Source organism: Blennius ocellaris (genome assembly GCF_963422515.1).
Source record: "Blennius ocellaris genome assembly, chromosome: 9".
Taxonomy (NCBI): Eukaryota; Metazoa; Chordata; class Actinopteri; order Blenniiformes; family Blenniidae; genus Blennius; species Blennius ocellaris.
In genome coordinates this window covers 5,239,855-5,258,818 of record NC_137658.1, presented here as the reverse complement: position 1 = coordinate 5,258,818, position 18,964 = coordinate 5,239,855, and the positions used below count along the sequence as shown (strand labels likewise).

The 18,964-nt window shown below is 40.9% G+C and overlaps 1 protein-coding gene across 1 annotated transcript; it reads right to left on the bottom strand.

Annotated features, from left to right (window-relative positions):
- Positions 1-9,481: 9,481 nt before the first annotated feature.
- Positions 9,482-13,001, bottom strand: zic6 (zic family member 6; the record flags this gene model as incomplete). The annotated part of the gene is made up of 2 exons (XM_080502346.1): positions 9,482-10,107; positions 12,044-13,001. The coding sequence occupies 2 exons, from the start codon at positions 12,999-13,001 to the stop codon at positions 9,482-9,484; spliced, it is 1,584 nt and encodes a 527-aa protein (XP_080358472.1).
- Between the last annotated feature and the right edge of the window lie 5,963 nt (positions 13,002-18,964).

The window sequence follows — 18,964 nt, the reverse complement described above, 5'->3', positions numbered from 1 at the left end:
GCATATTAATTCAGCACCGAGAGATGAGCTGCTGTTTACACTCGTGATTTCCACCACTTCTCTCCACCCAGCACAGGAATCCTCTGAGGGGCCGATTCCCACTATGACTCCGCTTAATTGACAACCCCAGCAAGGAATGTGGTGGTGAAGTTAGCGGCTAACCGCTAACATTTTCAATCCATACCCACTCAGGTGTGCATGTGTGAGAGGGTGTGAGGAGGTTGTTAAAATGGTGCAGAGGATCAATAGGATGTTGTTGTTAGTGAGAGACCTTTCAAGGGAAACATCAGTGAGGTGGCATCACAAGTTGTCATGTGTGATGTTTGTGAAATGAATCTGGAATGTCTCCTGCCTTCAGCTGCCTGAGTAAACAGTCAGGCGGCGACAGCTCGGCTCCCCTACACTCTCTGTGATAAAACGGCGTGGTTGCGTGAGGTAATCTTACCCTTACCCAAATGAGATGGTAATGCCTTCACTCAGGGAATTCAGCAACACACAGCAGTACCTAGACGGATGCTGTGCACCTCAAATGGGACTAATAATAGAGCCTTCACTCTCTTAACTTGGAATCTATATTATACGCTTTAAAAAATGAGATCAACTATATGGGTCAGTGGGATTTCTGTGAGGGGGAAAAAGAAAAAAGAAAAAGAAACGAACAACCAAAAGAAAATATGCTCTGCTGACAACAGATCTAAGGAATGCAGTGGCTAATAAGAAAATTATTTGGGCAGAGTAACAGCTCAGAACTTTAATTAACAGAGCTGGTTTTAACTGATTGAAAGGGAATACATGTCCACACTCGTGTGCATGTAAGCCTAATTATTTTCAACTCCTTGATTGTCTAAATAGGCTTCATAAATAAAAGCACGAGTGACTTGGAATGTTCAAAGGAAATTATTTCGGAAACAGAAATGATCAAAGCGCAGTCTTCCACCACTTCTATGATCTGTGAGTGAGAATGCATGAGGACGTCAGTCCTCCACGCTGCTGTTACACACACCCACACACACACACCCACACACACACACACACACACACACACACACACAATTTATACAAATTTAAACCCGTAATATAAGTAAAATGAAATCATAGTGAAAATCACGAGGGTGGTATGGTATAGTATGGGATGGGATGGAAATGGTCGCCACACCAATTTTCCTTTTAGAAAAGTTGCGGAGGCCCTTTTTAGTCGCCGATTCTTAAAAATATTACAGTGAAGCCAAAAGCAAAGGGTATACAAACATGCAGCAAGCAGATAATGGCCAGTTTTACAGATCTCCTGTAGATTCTACAAAGTGTCTTAAGATATTTTTCTTTGACTTTTGCTGAATGATGTTGACATCCCCGTTACCCTTGGGTCTCTGGAACCTTCTCCAAGAGGGCAGGACTCCAGATTGGAAACCACCGTGGTATGGTACGATATTTTATTTGGTCTAAAATCTGGTATTGTACGATAGTTGGTATGGTATGGTATGGTATGGTATGGTATGGTATGGTATGGTATGGTATGGTATGGTATGGCATGGCATGGCATGACATGACATGACATGACATGACATGTTGCGATCTCTACTATCTCCGGCACCCTGCCTTGTGTTCGAGCCACAACAGGAAACAACAATAAAGCTTGTCTTATTGTTGTGATGAATAATAAAGTCTGCATTGATAATTATGTCAGTGACTTAATGTTGCCCCTGGCATCTTGTTCACATGCGGGTATTACCATCAGCCCACGCTGGCTCCTGGTCTGTTTACAAATTTTTTTTTTATGTAACAGGCTGGTATCTTTACTTAATGTGTTGATTAAAGGGAATGGAATTTACAACAATGTAAAGCACAGACAAAAAAAAAAGGCACAAGTCTGGTACTTACAGTACAGCTGTAATAAGAAGGAGAGCTTTGTGTTTTTTATGCTCTCTCTCTCTCTTAGGCTTCTAGCCATTATGCATACGTACTGTGGCATATACTGCATTTAACTAATGTACAGAATGTAATTAGTGATGTTCTTATCAATTAGTAGCAATCCCAGACAAATCTGTTTATGAATTCATGAATGCTTTCTGACGCACGTGTGACAAACTGTCGTTGGTTTGAGCATTACTGGCTTGATATCTGCCGAAGCAGGTGTTCGTTGCACTGGATACTTTGCATTTTCTTTCCATGGGAGCATGTTCTTTTCGTTGCGGATCACGTTTCCTGAGATGCACCCCAGTCACACGAATGGGTTGCATAATTCTGTCAATTACATAACCGAAGGAAAAACTGTGGCATTCACGACAGCAACCGTGCAGATACTGGAGTGGAGCTGAGGACATGTGCTAATTACCTCGGCTACATCCCACTTCAGTAATAGACCTAAAGGAACTATGTGACACACTCTTTTGTTGCATAGAGGAAGGATTTTTGATCCTTCGCCTCTTCCAGATACCTTGAAAACAGGATTATTCCCTGCGGACTGAAATAAATGCCATCAGTTCTGCCTTGTTCTTTTTGAAAGTCATCTGCAGAAAGGTCCAAACTTCACAGGCTTGAGTCAGCACTGATATTGGCCTAACACAGATCCTGAGACAATCGCCGCAGATGTTTTTGATGTTAAACATGCACGAGTGCCTACGCACACACCTACAGAGCCATGTGCTCACACATCAGCGTGTAATTATCATGTCATTGTATACATTTGGTACAAGATTTAGCTGTTTTATTCATTATGAAACCCTAACCCTAACCCTAACCCCATTTCATTACACTCCCTAAATCCATTACCTGCGTTTCTCAAAGCCACACTAGTCACTAATTACTCTCCTATGCTGCTTGTGCTTATGTTTTCATGTGTTTAACAACACGTTTCCAACAGTAGTCCTTTGGTTCGTTCAGATTATTCCATCTGAAAAAAAAAAAAAAACCTCTCACACTTCTTGCCGTTTTCTGACAGAGCATTATTCACTCTGGGGCCAACACCACCCCAAATCACATTTATCCAGTCAATTAATGTCACAGCGTTAATGCAACATATCATCACAGTGCAAAGCTTGGTCTAACTGTAATTGAAAAGACCCATGGGGAATTCCTGGGTTGTGTGTGTGTGTATGTGTGTGAGTGTGTGTGGGGCCTCCTCTGCCCCTACGCCCCACATCCATCATTGTGAAGTTGGGCCCCGGGGTGATCTTGTGGAAGTTTAACAGCGAGGTTGGCCCTGCTCGGCCACAGACAACTCTAAGCACAGCTGAAAACTACTCAGTACATATTCATTTGAAAGCCACATACCAAGGAGCGCAGGCTCCAGCGCGTCGACACATCCATGTTCTGCGAATGGATGGACTTCAATAGGGATGTGATCAGACACAGAATCCGTCCTTCAGATGTGGAGTTCACAAGCTTGATTACGCAGCCACCTCGCAATGCATACTGCAACAGATAAAATTAAACACTCACGGTTACTCACTGCTTTGAAACAGCCTGGCCCGTGATCAATGTGATCCCCTTTTATAGGTTTAACCTCAAACGACACAGATTCGAGAAACTATAGAAAAACTCTGCATCTCAAAACAGAACAGAAAAAGCGTCGCTAATGAAAGGTGATCGTTGTTTGCGAGACAGCAAAGACAACAGACATTTCGGTCCCTTTTGTCGTGCATTTTTTTGTGCAAATCTAAAGCGGCGCGCTCTTTAGGAGTCATGATCAAACCATTTCTAATGTTTTCTAACAAATGCTTCAAAAGCATCCCAAAAAATGTGAGACATTATACAAAGGAGCCAAAAACACAATTGATAATTTCACAAAGATCATTCACTGTTCTCAAAGGCACATCAATTCCTGCGCCGACGTGCAGATATAAGCATATTCATATGGCTCTTCACATGCATGAAATCGCTACCAGCTGCCCTTGCCAGTGAGTGGAGGACATTAAGGCTCAGACTGGTTGATCTCTGATGACAAGGGTCTGGAGGAGGGATTAAAAGCAAGGGGACCAAAGTTATGGTCATTCCCTTAAAAGGATGGCAGTGCATCTCATAGGCCTGGAGCTTGCAGGAGTTGAAAGATCTTCAAAGGTCTGCTCACCCCACACAACCTACTCTAACTCCCTAAAAAACCTTGAAAGTATGAATTTTGAAAGATGTGGAGTTTTGAAATATTATTTATTTTCCTTTTTTGCATCGCGACAGGGCCACAACAAATGCTGCAGGCCATCGCTGAAAAACTTTTGCTGTCAGTCGCTTGTTTATTCTCCGTGCGAGACAATCGTTGTCAGTCATGTGGTTACCTCCTGAGCTTACCAGCTCATGGGAGACCATACAAGCGTCTCAAAAACTGGCTCATCAGAAGCTGTCAAAATTTGTTATGTAAGGCATGGATAATACATGAAAAAAGAGAAGGGGAAGAAAAAGGCTTTTTTTTTTTTAAAGGGCCGACAAATATGCATATGAGAATAGGCGGGGCTTTTCTCTCTATCAGCCTTATGTTGGCTGTTCAGCCAAACGCTAGTAGGTTACACCAATTTTTTGGTAGATTCTGTAACAATAGTCAGAGACCGAAGTATTTTAGACGGTTGGGCTTAAGTCGACAGTGGAGCAACCGTTGGGAGGAGTGAAAAGAAGCCTAGTTTAATAAGCCCCAGTACAGACTGGACTACACAGGGGGTTGGCACCGCTGAAATCCGAAAACTGCAGTGCAGATGACGACGAGAAAGAAATCTGAAAGATCAGTCTGGTTAAATTGTATGAGCACAGTGCCGGGACTCCACATTTCTATTCACCATTTTGTGGTTTGTAAACACGCTATCCGAACATTTCGTTGTAATGATTGCATTGTCTTACATAAGTACTCTGCTTCTGATGTGTGTGCGTTATAAGCTTATTAATTGTCAAGCTGTCAAATTAACACGGGCTTAGACATGAAACAGATTACCTTACTAATGTTCGTCGATAAGAGCAAGTGACGTGAGTAACACGTTCATTCCACTCCACTATTTCATCTGTTTGACAGTTGCATTATATATTGTTCAGTCTTTCATTTCAGAATCAATTTATATTAAGTGTTACAATTGCGCTCATTACGTATTGTCACAGTCACTGATGCATGGATGCCAAAGACTCTCGTGGTGGTCGTTGTTCAAGTGAAAAAAAGATTTGCAGAAAAGAAAATAGAGCAGCAGTGCAGCTGCATCGAGTTTACCGTGTGCTGTTGCAATTTTCCGTGCAGAGGGGGGCATTTTACAGAAAAGGGGAAAAAAAACAAAAAAAACACGCATATATTTGAGTTGAGTTCCATGTATGTCTGGGGAGAAAATCTGATGTAGGATACCTACTTACCATGGAACCACAGTTGCAGAGATTAGGGGGCCATCATGAAGGAGCCATAGAGGGTGAAGATAGCCAGGAGCTGCAGGGATACAGATAGATGAGACAGAGGAACAAGGGGATCTAGCAAGGAAAGGGGAGGGGGCACGGAGGGGTGGATAAAAAGAAAGCAAGTTGGGGAGAAACAGCACCACTGGCTTGACCTGGGGAGGACAGGGAAAGAGCCAGAGACCCAATTAAAAACACACTTGGCCAGTCAAGAGTCAATGCTGACACAGCCTCTTCAGCCGGAGCCGAGTGCCTTGGAAAAGTATGGGAGCTGCGCAGTGTAAGTTACGCAAGATGTCATATGTGGTTATGATGATGCATAAAACAGAAGACCTGGTGCGACAAAGCAGCCCACCTCCTGGTACGCAGCTGGGGCTCAACCCGAGCATGGCACAACAGCAACCCAGGGGGGCAAGACAATAATTCATTGGATCTGAAGGTGAAATGGATTTATTTACATTAAAGTGATGTATGCCCTGTATATCCCCGTCCAAAATGGCGCCCCGTGTTTGTTGCTAGGCAGAGAGCGCAAAAGTAAAGATGGCGGCGGGCAAGTGGCAAACAGGGAGACAGAGGTCTAATCAGTTGTGATTACCGGGGGGGAGGGTGTGGCAGGGTTTAGTATTTATGAAATATCGCCATAGCTGGGCGGGAATATATGAAGACTACCTCATTTAAGAATTTTGCCGTTTAGGTTGTCGCCTTTTGGCTTCATCCGTGTCCTCGTGTATAAAAAATACAAAGGATTCTTTGAGCTCACAGTAATATTTGATCACATCCGGTGCTTTTTTTTTTGTGTGGAGAGATTATTTTTAGAAACAGGAGAGAAGAACAAAATGTGATCATGCATGCAACATATGGGGGTTAAGAAGAAGAGCTCTCAAACTGAATGAGGGAAAATCTTGTGATTAACTTAAAAATAATGGAAGTACAGTAATCACATTATTTTAAAAAAAGCACAATACAACTTATAGGCACTTTTAAAAGCTCCTATGACAGTGGTCAATCACAAGCAAGTCTGCCTCAATTTGCTTGAAGAAAGAAGGGAAAAAATATGTTGTATCTACTGCATTCATATCTCATTTATAAAAATGAAAATGTCAATTCCATAGACTTTTGGAGGCTAAGAAGTACCGATTCAGCTCTACCAATTCACAAGTAAGGAGCCAATACAAAAAAAACACTGAATAACCCAGAAAAAACAACCTCTGTGTTGTTTTTATCAAAAAACTAAATCCAGAAACATGGGAATGTTCTCTCAAAGAGTTCTGATGGAAAATTAAAAATATATATATATATATATTTTTCAAAATCAACTGGTCACACACAACTGGGATATGCAAAATGCGCCATCAAAATAAAATTCTGTCTCTCCCAAAAGATAAATCCCCAGGAGCACCACGTGTAACTGCCACCAGAACCAGCATACGGAAGGGATAAACAACTTCACACATCACATGCGTCGCAGTCCCCACAACTGGAAGAGAACACAAATTTTATCCTATATATTGTGCTCGGAAATATGCAACGATTACAGCAGTTTTATGGATTATTTTAAAGGGTAATTGTAATTAGATTTAGGTATAACATTGAGGAAACAAAAGAGCTGCAAAACCACACCTTCCTGAAAATAGTCTAATCCAGTCACGATTTCCCTGCTTTTTTTTAGCAAGCCACAAAACTGTCCAACCATAAAACTGTTTCACTGGTGTAAAGGACATACATGTATTACAGATGCATCTGTGAGGTCGTCACAACCATATATTTCAAAGAAATGTAAAATTTGCGCCCTTTTGACCTGATTTCCTTTTAATATGGGTGAAGCAAACTTATAGCTTTAATGGCACTCAGCAGCCACATCTTTAATGGTATAAAATGCTGACATTCATACATACAGGTACAAAGAATAAAGCTTTGCTACTGGCAGTGGTGGGGGGCTTTTCTTTTTTCCCCATTATAGGTTTTTGCATAAATGCGACCCATCTGACCTCCAGAATTATCAAGCTGGTGCAGTATTCTGCCAAAGAGGCCAAGGACACTTTTTTGAACCACATTATCTTCAGTTACTTCTACTACTCGCTTTGAGTCATATTTATTTCTTTGGTAGGAACATATTTGCTAATTTTCAACAAATTCAATGTTTTCTTTGATCCGTGCGACAACACCTCACTGAAGTTTATCCTCTAAAACTGAATTAAACTGAATTCAGGCTCTGTGTTGAGAAAGACAGGCTTCAAACAGAAATCTCCTCAGCTTATTCCTGTACAATAATGAGCTGCTTGTTCAAATTTACATTCCAGTAGGTACCAAAAACCAAGCAAACATGAACAAATATGTCAGCAAAACTGTAACTTTGGTGGAGTGAAGCAAACATTTACTGTTCCTCAAAAAAAAAAAAAGTAAACTAACATCTTTTTCAAGACTTTTATCAAAGCACAAATGAAACAGAACGGAACATATTTTCTTAACAAAAACATTTACGAGCAGCAACAACCTGCAAATTTGAAAAACACATCTTGAAATTCTTTGAGTGAAAAAAACCATTTACAAAGTAATATTTTGTTTGTAGTTTAAATAAAGTAGTGGAAAAGGCTTAAATGGAGAACTGAGTTATAGTAGTTGGACAGTAAAATGTTTCGTAGCAAATTTGTGCTGCTTTTTGACCATGAAAAAAAACATAATTCAAGGTGTGTGTGTGTGTGTGTGTGTGTGTGTGTGTGTGTGTGTGTGTGTGTGTGTGTGTGTGTGTGTGTGTGTGTGTGTTGGGGAAAGAGAGTGAGTGACTGAGCGTGATGGGCAAGACACTGAAAGGCACTGAAATCAAATATAAATTTACAAAAAAACAATAAAAACATTAATAATGATGGGATATGAAAACGTCAAACTGACTTGAAGAGGAAGTTGAAAGACATGGCGGGGTGGAGGGGGGGGCATCACGTGACCTTGTGTCAAATCTGTTTCCAAACATCACAGGCCTTCATTGCTCAGTTTGGAAAATTAAATTCGGAGAGGACCTTTTGTTGTTTGCAACTTTGACCTCATCATTTTGGGTAAGTCACGTCAATTTTACCTCAATAAAGAAACGACTTCATGCAGACTATATTCTACTGTGCAAACGTGAGAAACACCCGATGCACTCAGGCGATTAACTTGCGTGCAACCTGCAAATATGGCGCACACGACAGATTTTTTTTTTTCTAAATCATTATTATTATTTCTTAAGAGGAGGAGTTTGGGTCCATGATGAATGCATTGATTGGGTTCAACCACACACGCCTGATCAAAGAGAATATAGACGCTTTAATAAAATATAAGATACATAATTATGTATACAGTAGGCTTATGTACAGCAGGACTGTATGCTAATTAAACGTTTTATAGTAGCACGAACACTGTGGTTTATACTCACAATAGTCTTACTCTGCACAGAAATATGAAATATACATATAAAGCAGATTACAAGAGTACGGATCTTTAATGGAAAAAAAGGAGGGGACGAAAAGAGGAACTTAATCAAGGGCATTAAAAAAACTACTGAGCCCCGCGGTATTTTAATTACAGACAACGTGCGCTCCAGGCCCATCATACAGGCTTGTTAGATCTCAAAATTTCACTTGAGAAAAGCTCTTATAGATACTTATTTCATCTTTCCACGCACAAGCCATGAACAATATTTCTATCCATCCACACATACATTAATTCTAGTTTACATTCAACAAAGAGCTGGAAAAACATTTCCCTTCACGTTCCAATAATATTAATGGTAACAATCAAAGTTCGGAGAGCTCAAGGCGCAGATGTCCATATAATCCTCTGTCATGTTTTTACTTAAGCTATATATTTCATAATGACGCAACACGATGAACAATCAGCACAATCTGCAGTGTGTAACTGTTCTTACTACCGGAGGGTTTTGTATTTTTATATATATATATATATATTTAAAGGCCATACGAGCCGAACTCAACCAAACAGGCCTCACGACAACAAATAAAGCTCGATACATATATGCAAGAAGGTGATCCGAGGACGTCTCACAAAATAGTTGATAACGACATTCACAAAGGTACAGAGATACAGCTGAAGCTTTGAAGCGATAAACAAAGTGTGAGTGCGTCCCATCCATGACTCAGAGAGACGGGATGTTGTTACACTGCTTCGGAGGGAAGGAGTCCACGCCACTGTGGCATGTGTACCATCCATTCACGATACTCTTCTGGAAGGGAGATGTGGAGGAGAAGGTCCTGGAGCTCTGGGCAAATGTGTGACCCGTCTGGCCGCAGGCGTACTGGGAGGACTGGGACCTGTAGCCCCCCCTCTGCAACAACAGCGGGTCCAGGAGGGGCTGTGACCTGTGCGCAGAATAGTCCAAACTACTGTCAAACGCGTGATGGAAACGTGACCTCGGGGTCGTCTCGTCTCGACTCTCCGGGGACATGGGGACGTCTTGGGTGGAAGTGGGCGGGTGAGGGGGGGTGATTTGGTTTCCAGTGGAGACTCGGGTCGATCTGCCCTCCGCGACGTGACCCCCGTCCCCGGGAGGCGCGTCGCCGCCTTTGGCGACCTGGGCCTTGTTGCAGTGCAGCTTCATGTGCTTGCGCAGGGAGCTCGGGTGGGTGTAACACTTGTCGCAGCCCCTGACCTTGCACATGTAGGGTTTATCGCTGGAGTGCACGTGAGAGTGCTTCTTTCGGTCGCTGCTGTTCGCGAACCTCCGGTTGCAGCCCTCGTACTCGCATTTAAAAGGTTTTTCCCCTGAACGTGCAAAATAAATAAATAAATAAATAAAAAGAGAGAGAGAGAGAGAGAGACAAAAAAAATTATGTAAATGCTTTTGCGTGACCAAACAAACTGTTGTTGATGCAAGTCATCAGGTGCGCGCAAGCCTGCAACATTTAGATTAAAAGTGAAAAAATGCGCATTGTGACAACTTGCGTTCCAACTTCCATTCAGTTATTCTGCAGACAGAGCTGCTCTGCAAACCTGATCAACCTAAATACCTTGAAATTTTTAAACAAAATCTCCTTATTCGGCACAAATTCCCTCAGATAATTACTGAAACTTTGCTGCAGCCCCCTATATGCACTCGCAACAGGTGCGGACATTTATCTGCGGACTAAACAAGCAAGGCAAAGCGGATAAACATCCATTGGATTACCCTGCGACACCAATTGCAAAGATTTGTTTAAATTCCGTTATCATTGCATGAATTATGACTATCAAGACGTTAATTGATCTTCTTGGACGAAACTGCCTACAGCTGCGCGCTCCTGTCCCTCTTGCATAAAGACACACACACACACACACACACACACACACACACACACACACACACACACACACACACACACACACACACACACACACACAAGAGAGAGAAAAGCTGGACTCATAAATAAAACTTGAATAGTGTTCGTTAAATCACTACATTACCTGATAGCATTTTAATTGGTATTTGTCTTTCAAAATGGAAAAAGTAAGTTCGTAGATTTTTTTTTTAAACTAACCAAATGCTTAATCAACAGCTTAACAAATATTAAGGCTGGGTGTAGTTTCTGTTCTGCTTTCATTAGTGAAGCAATCAACAATAAAGGGTGTGCCTAATAAATGTATCAGTCCAGCCTTTCTCCTTCTTGTGCACATTCACTCCATTGTCACATTTCAATAGAAATGCGTAATTACGCCTGATGCGTGTACCATAAATCCAAAGAAGTGCTAAAAGAAGAATGAAACGAGATAAATTATTTTCACAAGAGGAATGTCATTCTGTGGTGGAACTAGGGGGGCACACAAATAGATGAGTTTGTGAAGTGAAATGCATTTTGTGATATAAATTCACAGTGTTCAGTAAAAAGGATGGATGTCAGCCAGCATGAGGCAAAAGAATGAAATCTTTTTTTTTGAAGTATGACTCATTTTGTTTACACCGACTTGGGTCATCCCTTTACTCACCTTTTTCCTCCCTACTACATCACTCCTGCTACATCACTGTGTGATGTGCTGTGCTGGTGTTACTGAGCACAGCAGATGAGTCCCTGGGAGGCAGAGGCAGCGTAACGGCTACGTCACGACTCTCCGGTGTCCCGGCATTTATTTAATAATTTCAGTGAATGAAGTGGGAGAGGCACCCTAACCACAAGGCCTGCTGCTGACTACACGCGTTTGCAACTGTGCTACATCTCATCTGTGGGTCATGGCTGGAGACTTACACATGCTTTTTTCCTGTAGAAACAAAACATATAAAGAAAAAAGAAACAGCCACTGACGGACACACGCAGCTGCAGCAGCGCGTGAATCTCTGCGTATAGACACTCTTGGCAACATTGCAGGCCTAAATAACATAATAAAAATAACAACAATAACAACAACAATAATAATAATAATAATAATAATAATAATAATAATAATAATAAAGGTTGAACACATTGCATTACACATTGAATTATAATTATATTGCTATTGTGATATGTAATTAAAATACATGAATACAATTTATAACATCCTGTCCGAATTGTATTATTATTATTATTATTATTATTATTATTATTATTATTATTATTATTATTATTATTATTATTATTATTATTATTATTGTTATTATCATCATCATCATCATCATCAACAATGTATTGCTGATTGCATTGTTATTGTCATTATTCAAATTTGCATCGCAATACTATTGTTAACTAACCTGTATGAGTCCTCTTGTGGATCTTCAGATTTTCTGATCTTGCAAAAACTTTTTCACAGCCGTGAAATGGGCAAGGAAAGGGCTTTTCCCCTGTGTGGACTCTGACGTGGTTCACCAGCTTGTATTTGGCTTTGAAAGGCTTCCTGTCTCTCGCACAGTTCTCCCAGTGACACACATATTCACAGTGCTCTGGTCCTCCGACATGCTCCACTGTCACATGGGTGACAAGTTCATACATGGTCCCGAAGGCTCTGGAGCAGGGCAGCTTCCCAGCCCCCTCTTGGCCGTCACTCCACTTGCACACAAGCTCGTGTTTCACTATTTGTTTAGAGCACCTGAAGAAAGCGTCGCCTCCTCCTCGCTGAATAGCCATGTTGAGAGGTTTGTACAGACCCAGGAACTGTGTGACCAGCTGCTGGTTGTTTCCCTTGGGGCTGATGGTCTGGCCATAAGGGTGAGTCCGGGTGAGGAGGTCCCCAGGTAGACCCAGCATCATCTGGCTGCCGAGATCTCGAGATGCGTCGGTGGAGGCGTGGGCCTGCTCCTGATAACTTGTGAAAAAAGTGTGGCTCCTGTTGTCCCTGCAGCCAGGAAAGTCACGATACCTTCCAATCCCGCCATGTTGGTTAGCTCTTGATGCCAGTTGATCAGTGACGGGTGGCATGCCGGCTCCAGAAAGATTGGCTCCAATGATAATGCCCCTAGGGCTGTGCTCTAACCGGTGGCTGTGGTATCCAGAGTCTGAAAAATTGGGAACCGAATGGTCAACATATGCACTGGACCTCGTCTCGGGGTAGTCTCGCAAATTGTGCGAGGGGCAGAGTTTTAAGGAACTGCCAGTGGGGTGTCCCATGTGCTCTCCTGCCAAAGGTGGCAGCACCACGCTGGGTTCAGTATTGCTCTCCCCGGGGTTGACGCAAGAGAGAGGGCAGCCACTAAACCTCGAAAGGCTTGTCATGTTTTGTTGTGAGTTTTGGCTATGAGTTTGCAAAATCAACCAATTCGGCACTCAGGATGCACCTAGAAATTCGGTTCCCATTTTTCCTTGTTGTGTATCATCTGCATGTGAAATTCTTGGCCGTGAACTTCGCAGAAGTAGGAACCAGACTCGGTTTCGTTAAAGTTGGTGTGAGTCCCATGCCGTTCACTTTGCCCTCTTGATTTGTGGCAATAACCGTGGTAGTAAAAATGCTTCGAAACAGGCCATGGTGCAATATAAAAGCACAGCAGGCAAACCTGCTTTTAAAAAGGGAGCTTTGGGATTGGTTGGAGTGCGCCGTGATTGACAGGCGCTGGGTTTGTTTTAAAAGGGACATGCAGGCGTTCACTGCATGACTCCGTTTTCAAATATCGGAGAGAAAATGCTTTGAAATGTGCCGCGATACTCCCAAATATTGCTGCCTCTTTAAACTTCAGGCGCCTTCCTATCAGACTCCTTCCCCCAAATGTGCGCGCAGGAGAAAATGTAAAGGTTAGCGCGTAATGCCGAGCGTCCGCTGGAGTCAAGCGATTAAATGCACACTAAACAACACAATCACAACCCATAACGGCTTATATTTTTTCCTGCAATCCTGTCTGAGCAAATGTCCTGCATTACCAGCATAATAGAGAGAGAGGGACAGAGAGAGAGAGAGAGAGAGAGAGAGAGAGAGAGAGAGCGAGCGAGAGAGAGAGAGCAGTCCCTGCGTGTCCAGCCCAATTATTGTCAAGATCTGCATTCTAAAATAATCATTCTTGATTAAATGTAGCCAGTTATTTGAATTAAATAAAAACACGAACGATTTATTAATCGCACACCATCCCTCCTGTAACTATAACAACAAAGTTATTAAAACTCGATTTAAAATGTTGCATACAGTGAGCTGAGCTCCCATTGGTGTAAATTGTGTATATGCTTATAAGAAAGGTACTTTTTTTTCTCCCCCTGGTGGTCTCATGTCCAAAGAAAATAAAACTTTGATAAAGCAACAAGTAGCCCCACAAGACCCCCCACCCCACCCCCCCCAAAAAAATAAAAAATAAAATTAATTAATTAATTAAAGTTATTTCAGACAGATATTTTTTGCAGCAGTGCCATTGGAGAGTACAGCAGAACAAGATGTACGATTTTACCTTTGAGCCTGTGTGAGCCATTTCTATACATGAACACTTTCTAATTACGCCTAATAAATTAATAATCTTCAAAAGAGCAGCATGCCTCTTGCAGGCTGGCACAAATGTAAAAATGGTTACATAAAATGTAAATTATGGAACGTGACAAACAGCAGTGGATATAGCCTCGCACTGTTCCAGAGAAACTCTGTTAAACTTTCTTACTTCGGGGTGCTGTGAGGACAGCAGCTTCAAGCTCCGCTCGCTTCTCTCGTGTTGCAGCAAATGCTCCTGCACGTCTGCTCGCGTTTGACGTGCAGCTTTGCCTCCATCAACACACTTTTTGAGCAACTTTCTTATTTCTTTTTAATCAAAAGTCAGACTCCTTTTATCTGTTACTTTAATTGAAATCTATACGCCTTTGCATGTTTATAGATTTAAACTGAACCACCCCCTCTCTTCTTTCCAAAGACTTGCAGCAGGCAGATTTTTTTTTAAGGGCTTTTAAAAATATATAAATAAAATAAATAAGGGTGGGGGGAGTGTCTTTTGTTATGCTGACGTCACCTGCAGAGGTCCTAGGAAGAGACAAAGCAAGGGGCCCACTTGACATTAAGTGCTGCAAAATAGCAGACAAGCCCAGAACTGGCCTAATTCCGTCATGATTGTAATGGACGCTCATGTTTGTCAACCTTTAACCTGATGCATTTCCGAAAATGATTGAGGGTTGAAGGCCAATAAACCCGAAAGTTTTGAATCTGTCATTCAGACGGAATAAAAGGGGCTGACAGACCTGCGCGCCCCAAACGACTGCACTTCCATCTGCAGCGAAAAACAGGCAACACAATAAAGAGGACTTTGTAGAATAGGTGGGCTTTTATGATTAAACGTTGAGTTGTGCGTTGATTCTATGAGCTTGTTCAGGCTCCATTTTTTTTTTTTTTTATAAAAAGAAATAACTGCCACAGCAAGGGACGTGTGCGTAAAAGGCCTATTTGATAACTGCTGATTACTCTGTGATATTCTATAATGCAGTGTTAAAAGACCAAAATTAATAAGTCCTAATAACTCATTAATTTGCTAAAATGTTGAGTTGGTCTTCTGTGTGATCATTACTTAATTAGAATATGGCAATAAGGTGCTTCTCCATTTTATTTCTGTTGTCAGTAAATTCAGTCATAGCAACAAAATCATCTCACAACATATGAAGGGTTTTTAAATGTATATACCTAAAATCCTGCCAAAAATGACCCAACACAAAATGATATTCTTGTAGAATGGCTTAATTCAAGCATGAATAATAAAATCATAACACAAGAATATATGAAAACCCAATTTGAGGACTTGGTTGTGTTACTGCGGCACTAAAGTATAGCAAAAGAAAACAAACCCATAATAATGCAGCATTTCAAGCTATGCATGAAAATACACAACACCAGTTTAAATATTTACAGTGGAAAAAATTGCACAATTTTGACATCTGCAGTCTGTTCCAGCCCTGCAGCTTTAGGAGTCTGCTCAAATCTGTTGGTTGCTTGACAAGCCAGACAAAATCCTAGTGACTGTTGACCACAACATATCACTCCCAACTATCAAAACACCCATGTCAGGGTATGCTCTTTACATCCACAAGGTCCAAGTCAATCCTTGTACATTGAGTGTGCAGCAAAATGAACAATGTGCAATGCTAGGAGAAGAATCGAATACAAGTCGAATGCCAGTTTGAACATTATACAGCCAGAAAGCACAAAAGAACTGCAATCGCAATGTCCTCAATGCTAAAACAATAACAAACAACATATTTTCCCCCTTAAATAATGAACCATCTTTGGAAAATTATGAACATAAATACCAAATCATCGTAGGCACATGTGATAGCTTTACGAGTGGTGGATGTTTATCTGTAAATAAAATAGTCGCAGCTTTTATACAAATCACTGTGGATTTATTGTGGAGATTTTTTCCACTATAATGCGAAACCCACCAAAAAAAAAGCAAGGACGGAAAGGACAAGGAACACGAAATGATATCCGAAATCATGTGTGTGTGTGTGTGTGTGTGTGTGTGTGTGTGTGTGTGTGTGTGTGTGTGTGTGTTCATGTTTTCTTACAACAACACTGCCTATATGTGTGTGTACACGTGCTTTTGCATGACAGTGTGTTAAAACAACTGCATGCTGATTATAGTGTACTAGGATATTATAATTGATGAGGGATGGCAGTGCAGTGTCTTGCCACGACTTTGTGAAATTTAGATGAATTAACAGGTTTGGGATGAGTCCATTTGGAGACAGATGCTCCAGTAAATCACAGCAAGAAGTCAATTAGCTCCATCAGCCATATGAAGGCAAACTCCCAAGCAGCCTTGGTCACCCGAGGCCCGAATGACCAGTGAAACTAAGAAATATAGCAAAATAATGCACTGCACAGGCAAAATATCAAACCATATACACGGTTGAGCCGTCGCCAAATAAAATACAGCAAATATAGCTTGATAATACATTTCAATGGTGACAAGGAGAACACACACATGTAACCAGCACAAAATGATGCCGAATAGCAAATGCATAAAAACAGCCATCACATTGCAAAATTTCCAGTTCTCCAATAAAGTGATTGTTACCTGAGATTGAAAGTATTATGGACTTGACGCCATTACACTTGCACACACAATCACTAAATACCTTTATACACAACGAATGTGTTCGGGGGAAAAAAATAAGTATTTGATTTTTCCAAACATTACATATTTGGAAAAGATGTGGACGCATAATGGATATTGGTGAAAAATATGACAGTGATTAATGTAATTCTGAGGTGGAATGAAATCGCCGGGTTCCTGGTATGAATGCAGCCACTGCAGGAGCCTGAGCCTTTATGCGGGTGTGGGATCTGCAGACCGTAGGTGAACTGAGAAAAGTGACATGGAAAATGCCCCTCATTCGGCACACAGAGCAAAATGTAATTTCTGTTATTAAATCAGGAAACATACACTCTCTTGCTATGCCACATTAAACCACACCACAGCAAATCAAGCAGATCCATGCAACAAAATGTCCATTTAAGCAAAACAGTGAATCACAATATAATTCATGTAACTGTGCCTGTGGGATGAGGTGATCCTTTTTTCCCTTTATTTAAACTGAAAACCTGAAAAACACTCGCCTCAACAGTAAGTATTCAATAACTGTAGTTTATATCAGTCTATGGTTGTTCTATTGTTGTCTGGAAATAGAGATTTCACTCTTGTCTGGTCGTTATTGAGTTTACTTAAAGTCCACACCAACTCAGAAGCAGTGGCCCGAGCCAACAAAACATAGTGTGGGCCAGACAACATGGACTAAAAAAAAAAATGACTCAACTGCTTGAAAACAAAAAATGAGAAGAAAAAAAACCCCACTGGGCTGCTGCTATAGGCCAATTTGTTTATATAAGAAAACAATTATCATGCATCCAGGTCATTTACAAATCATGTACTGAAATAAACTTTACAGCTGCTGACTCTTCTCGTCTCATAAAAAAAAAATTATAAATGTGAGTTGTTTACCATTTAGGCTGAAGGCTATGTTCTGCTCTTTTCCAACAGCATGGGCCTACTGTCAGAGAGGTATGCACACTAAAATATTCTGATATTTTAAGGTGACGCGCATGCTCAGTCAGAAGAAGATTATGTTATAACCAATGGGCTATCCCAACGTCTGTGAGGTAATCCCAGCAGAGGAAACTAAATAATCAAAGCATACATACTGCAGTAGTGCAGCATAACCTGATACAATTTAGCAATTTGAATCACACATATGTTTGGATTAATTTGAGAGATGTATTAACGGTAACTATAAAATAAATAAATATAGATTTAAACTAATGCACGTTTACTCTTTATCGTGTGCATTTAAAATTAATACCTCTAAATGTGAAATCAAATGTAGAAAATTGTATAAAATAAACACTTATGGAGCAAAATGAAATGATATAGTTATTTTTTTGACGTGGAAATGTTACAGGGTGAGGGGAGGTACGCTCGAGGAGTGGTGACAGGTATTTCGAGGCGAAATAGCTGCTGTGTGTGAGAAAAACGGTGTTTACAGAAAAGAGAAAATAGCCCTATAAGGTCTGCAAAGTTAAATTTCCACCTCATTTAAAGACCTATTATTGTCCAGTACAATAAATAAATAAACACAAGTGCGCCAGGGCACGTTTCTCTTTATAGGCATTAAGATGCACATAAAAAAGTCACACAATAAAAAAATAAATAGTAATAAAATAAAAAAGGAAATAAAATCAAAGAATATAATATTCTAGCTTTATGTTTGATTCGGTGAGGGAATTAATAATTAGAAAATGGGTGTTTGAAGTCCCCGCTTTTCAAATTCCCCATTTGTAGATTTAAATAATTAAATAATGAAATATTAAATGAATGCCAGTAGCCCCATACCACAGGAGCTCTGCAGTGGTTTTTAAATGTAACGCTCAAGCAACAGTTGCTTTACATTAGGGCCTCGGTTGATGACAGCTCCCTCTTTTCTCAGCAAGAGCTCAGTGCCTACGCTGCTCCTCACGTCGCTCACAAACATTTGTGACTCATCTAAACCAACTTGCTTCCTTGTTTCATGGTGGTGTAAATTAAAAAAAGGAGAACAAAACTGCACATGACCACACAAAGTTTCTGTCTGAAGCCTTCGCGTTTCCACAAGCCAGTAAAATATAGAGAGAAAACACAAAATCTTATACTGGATACTTTTCACTTGATAGAGTTCAAAAAGAGCGTAATACATTTCTCTTTTCACGTGCACGCGCCTGGCTGAGCGGTTCGTTTTGTCTTTGTGTGCGT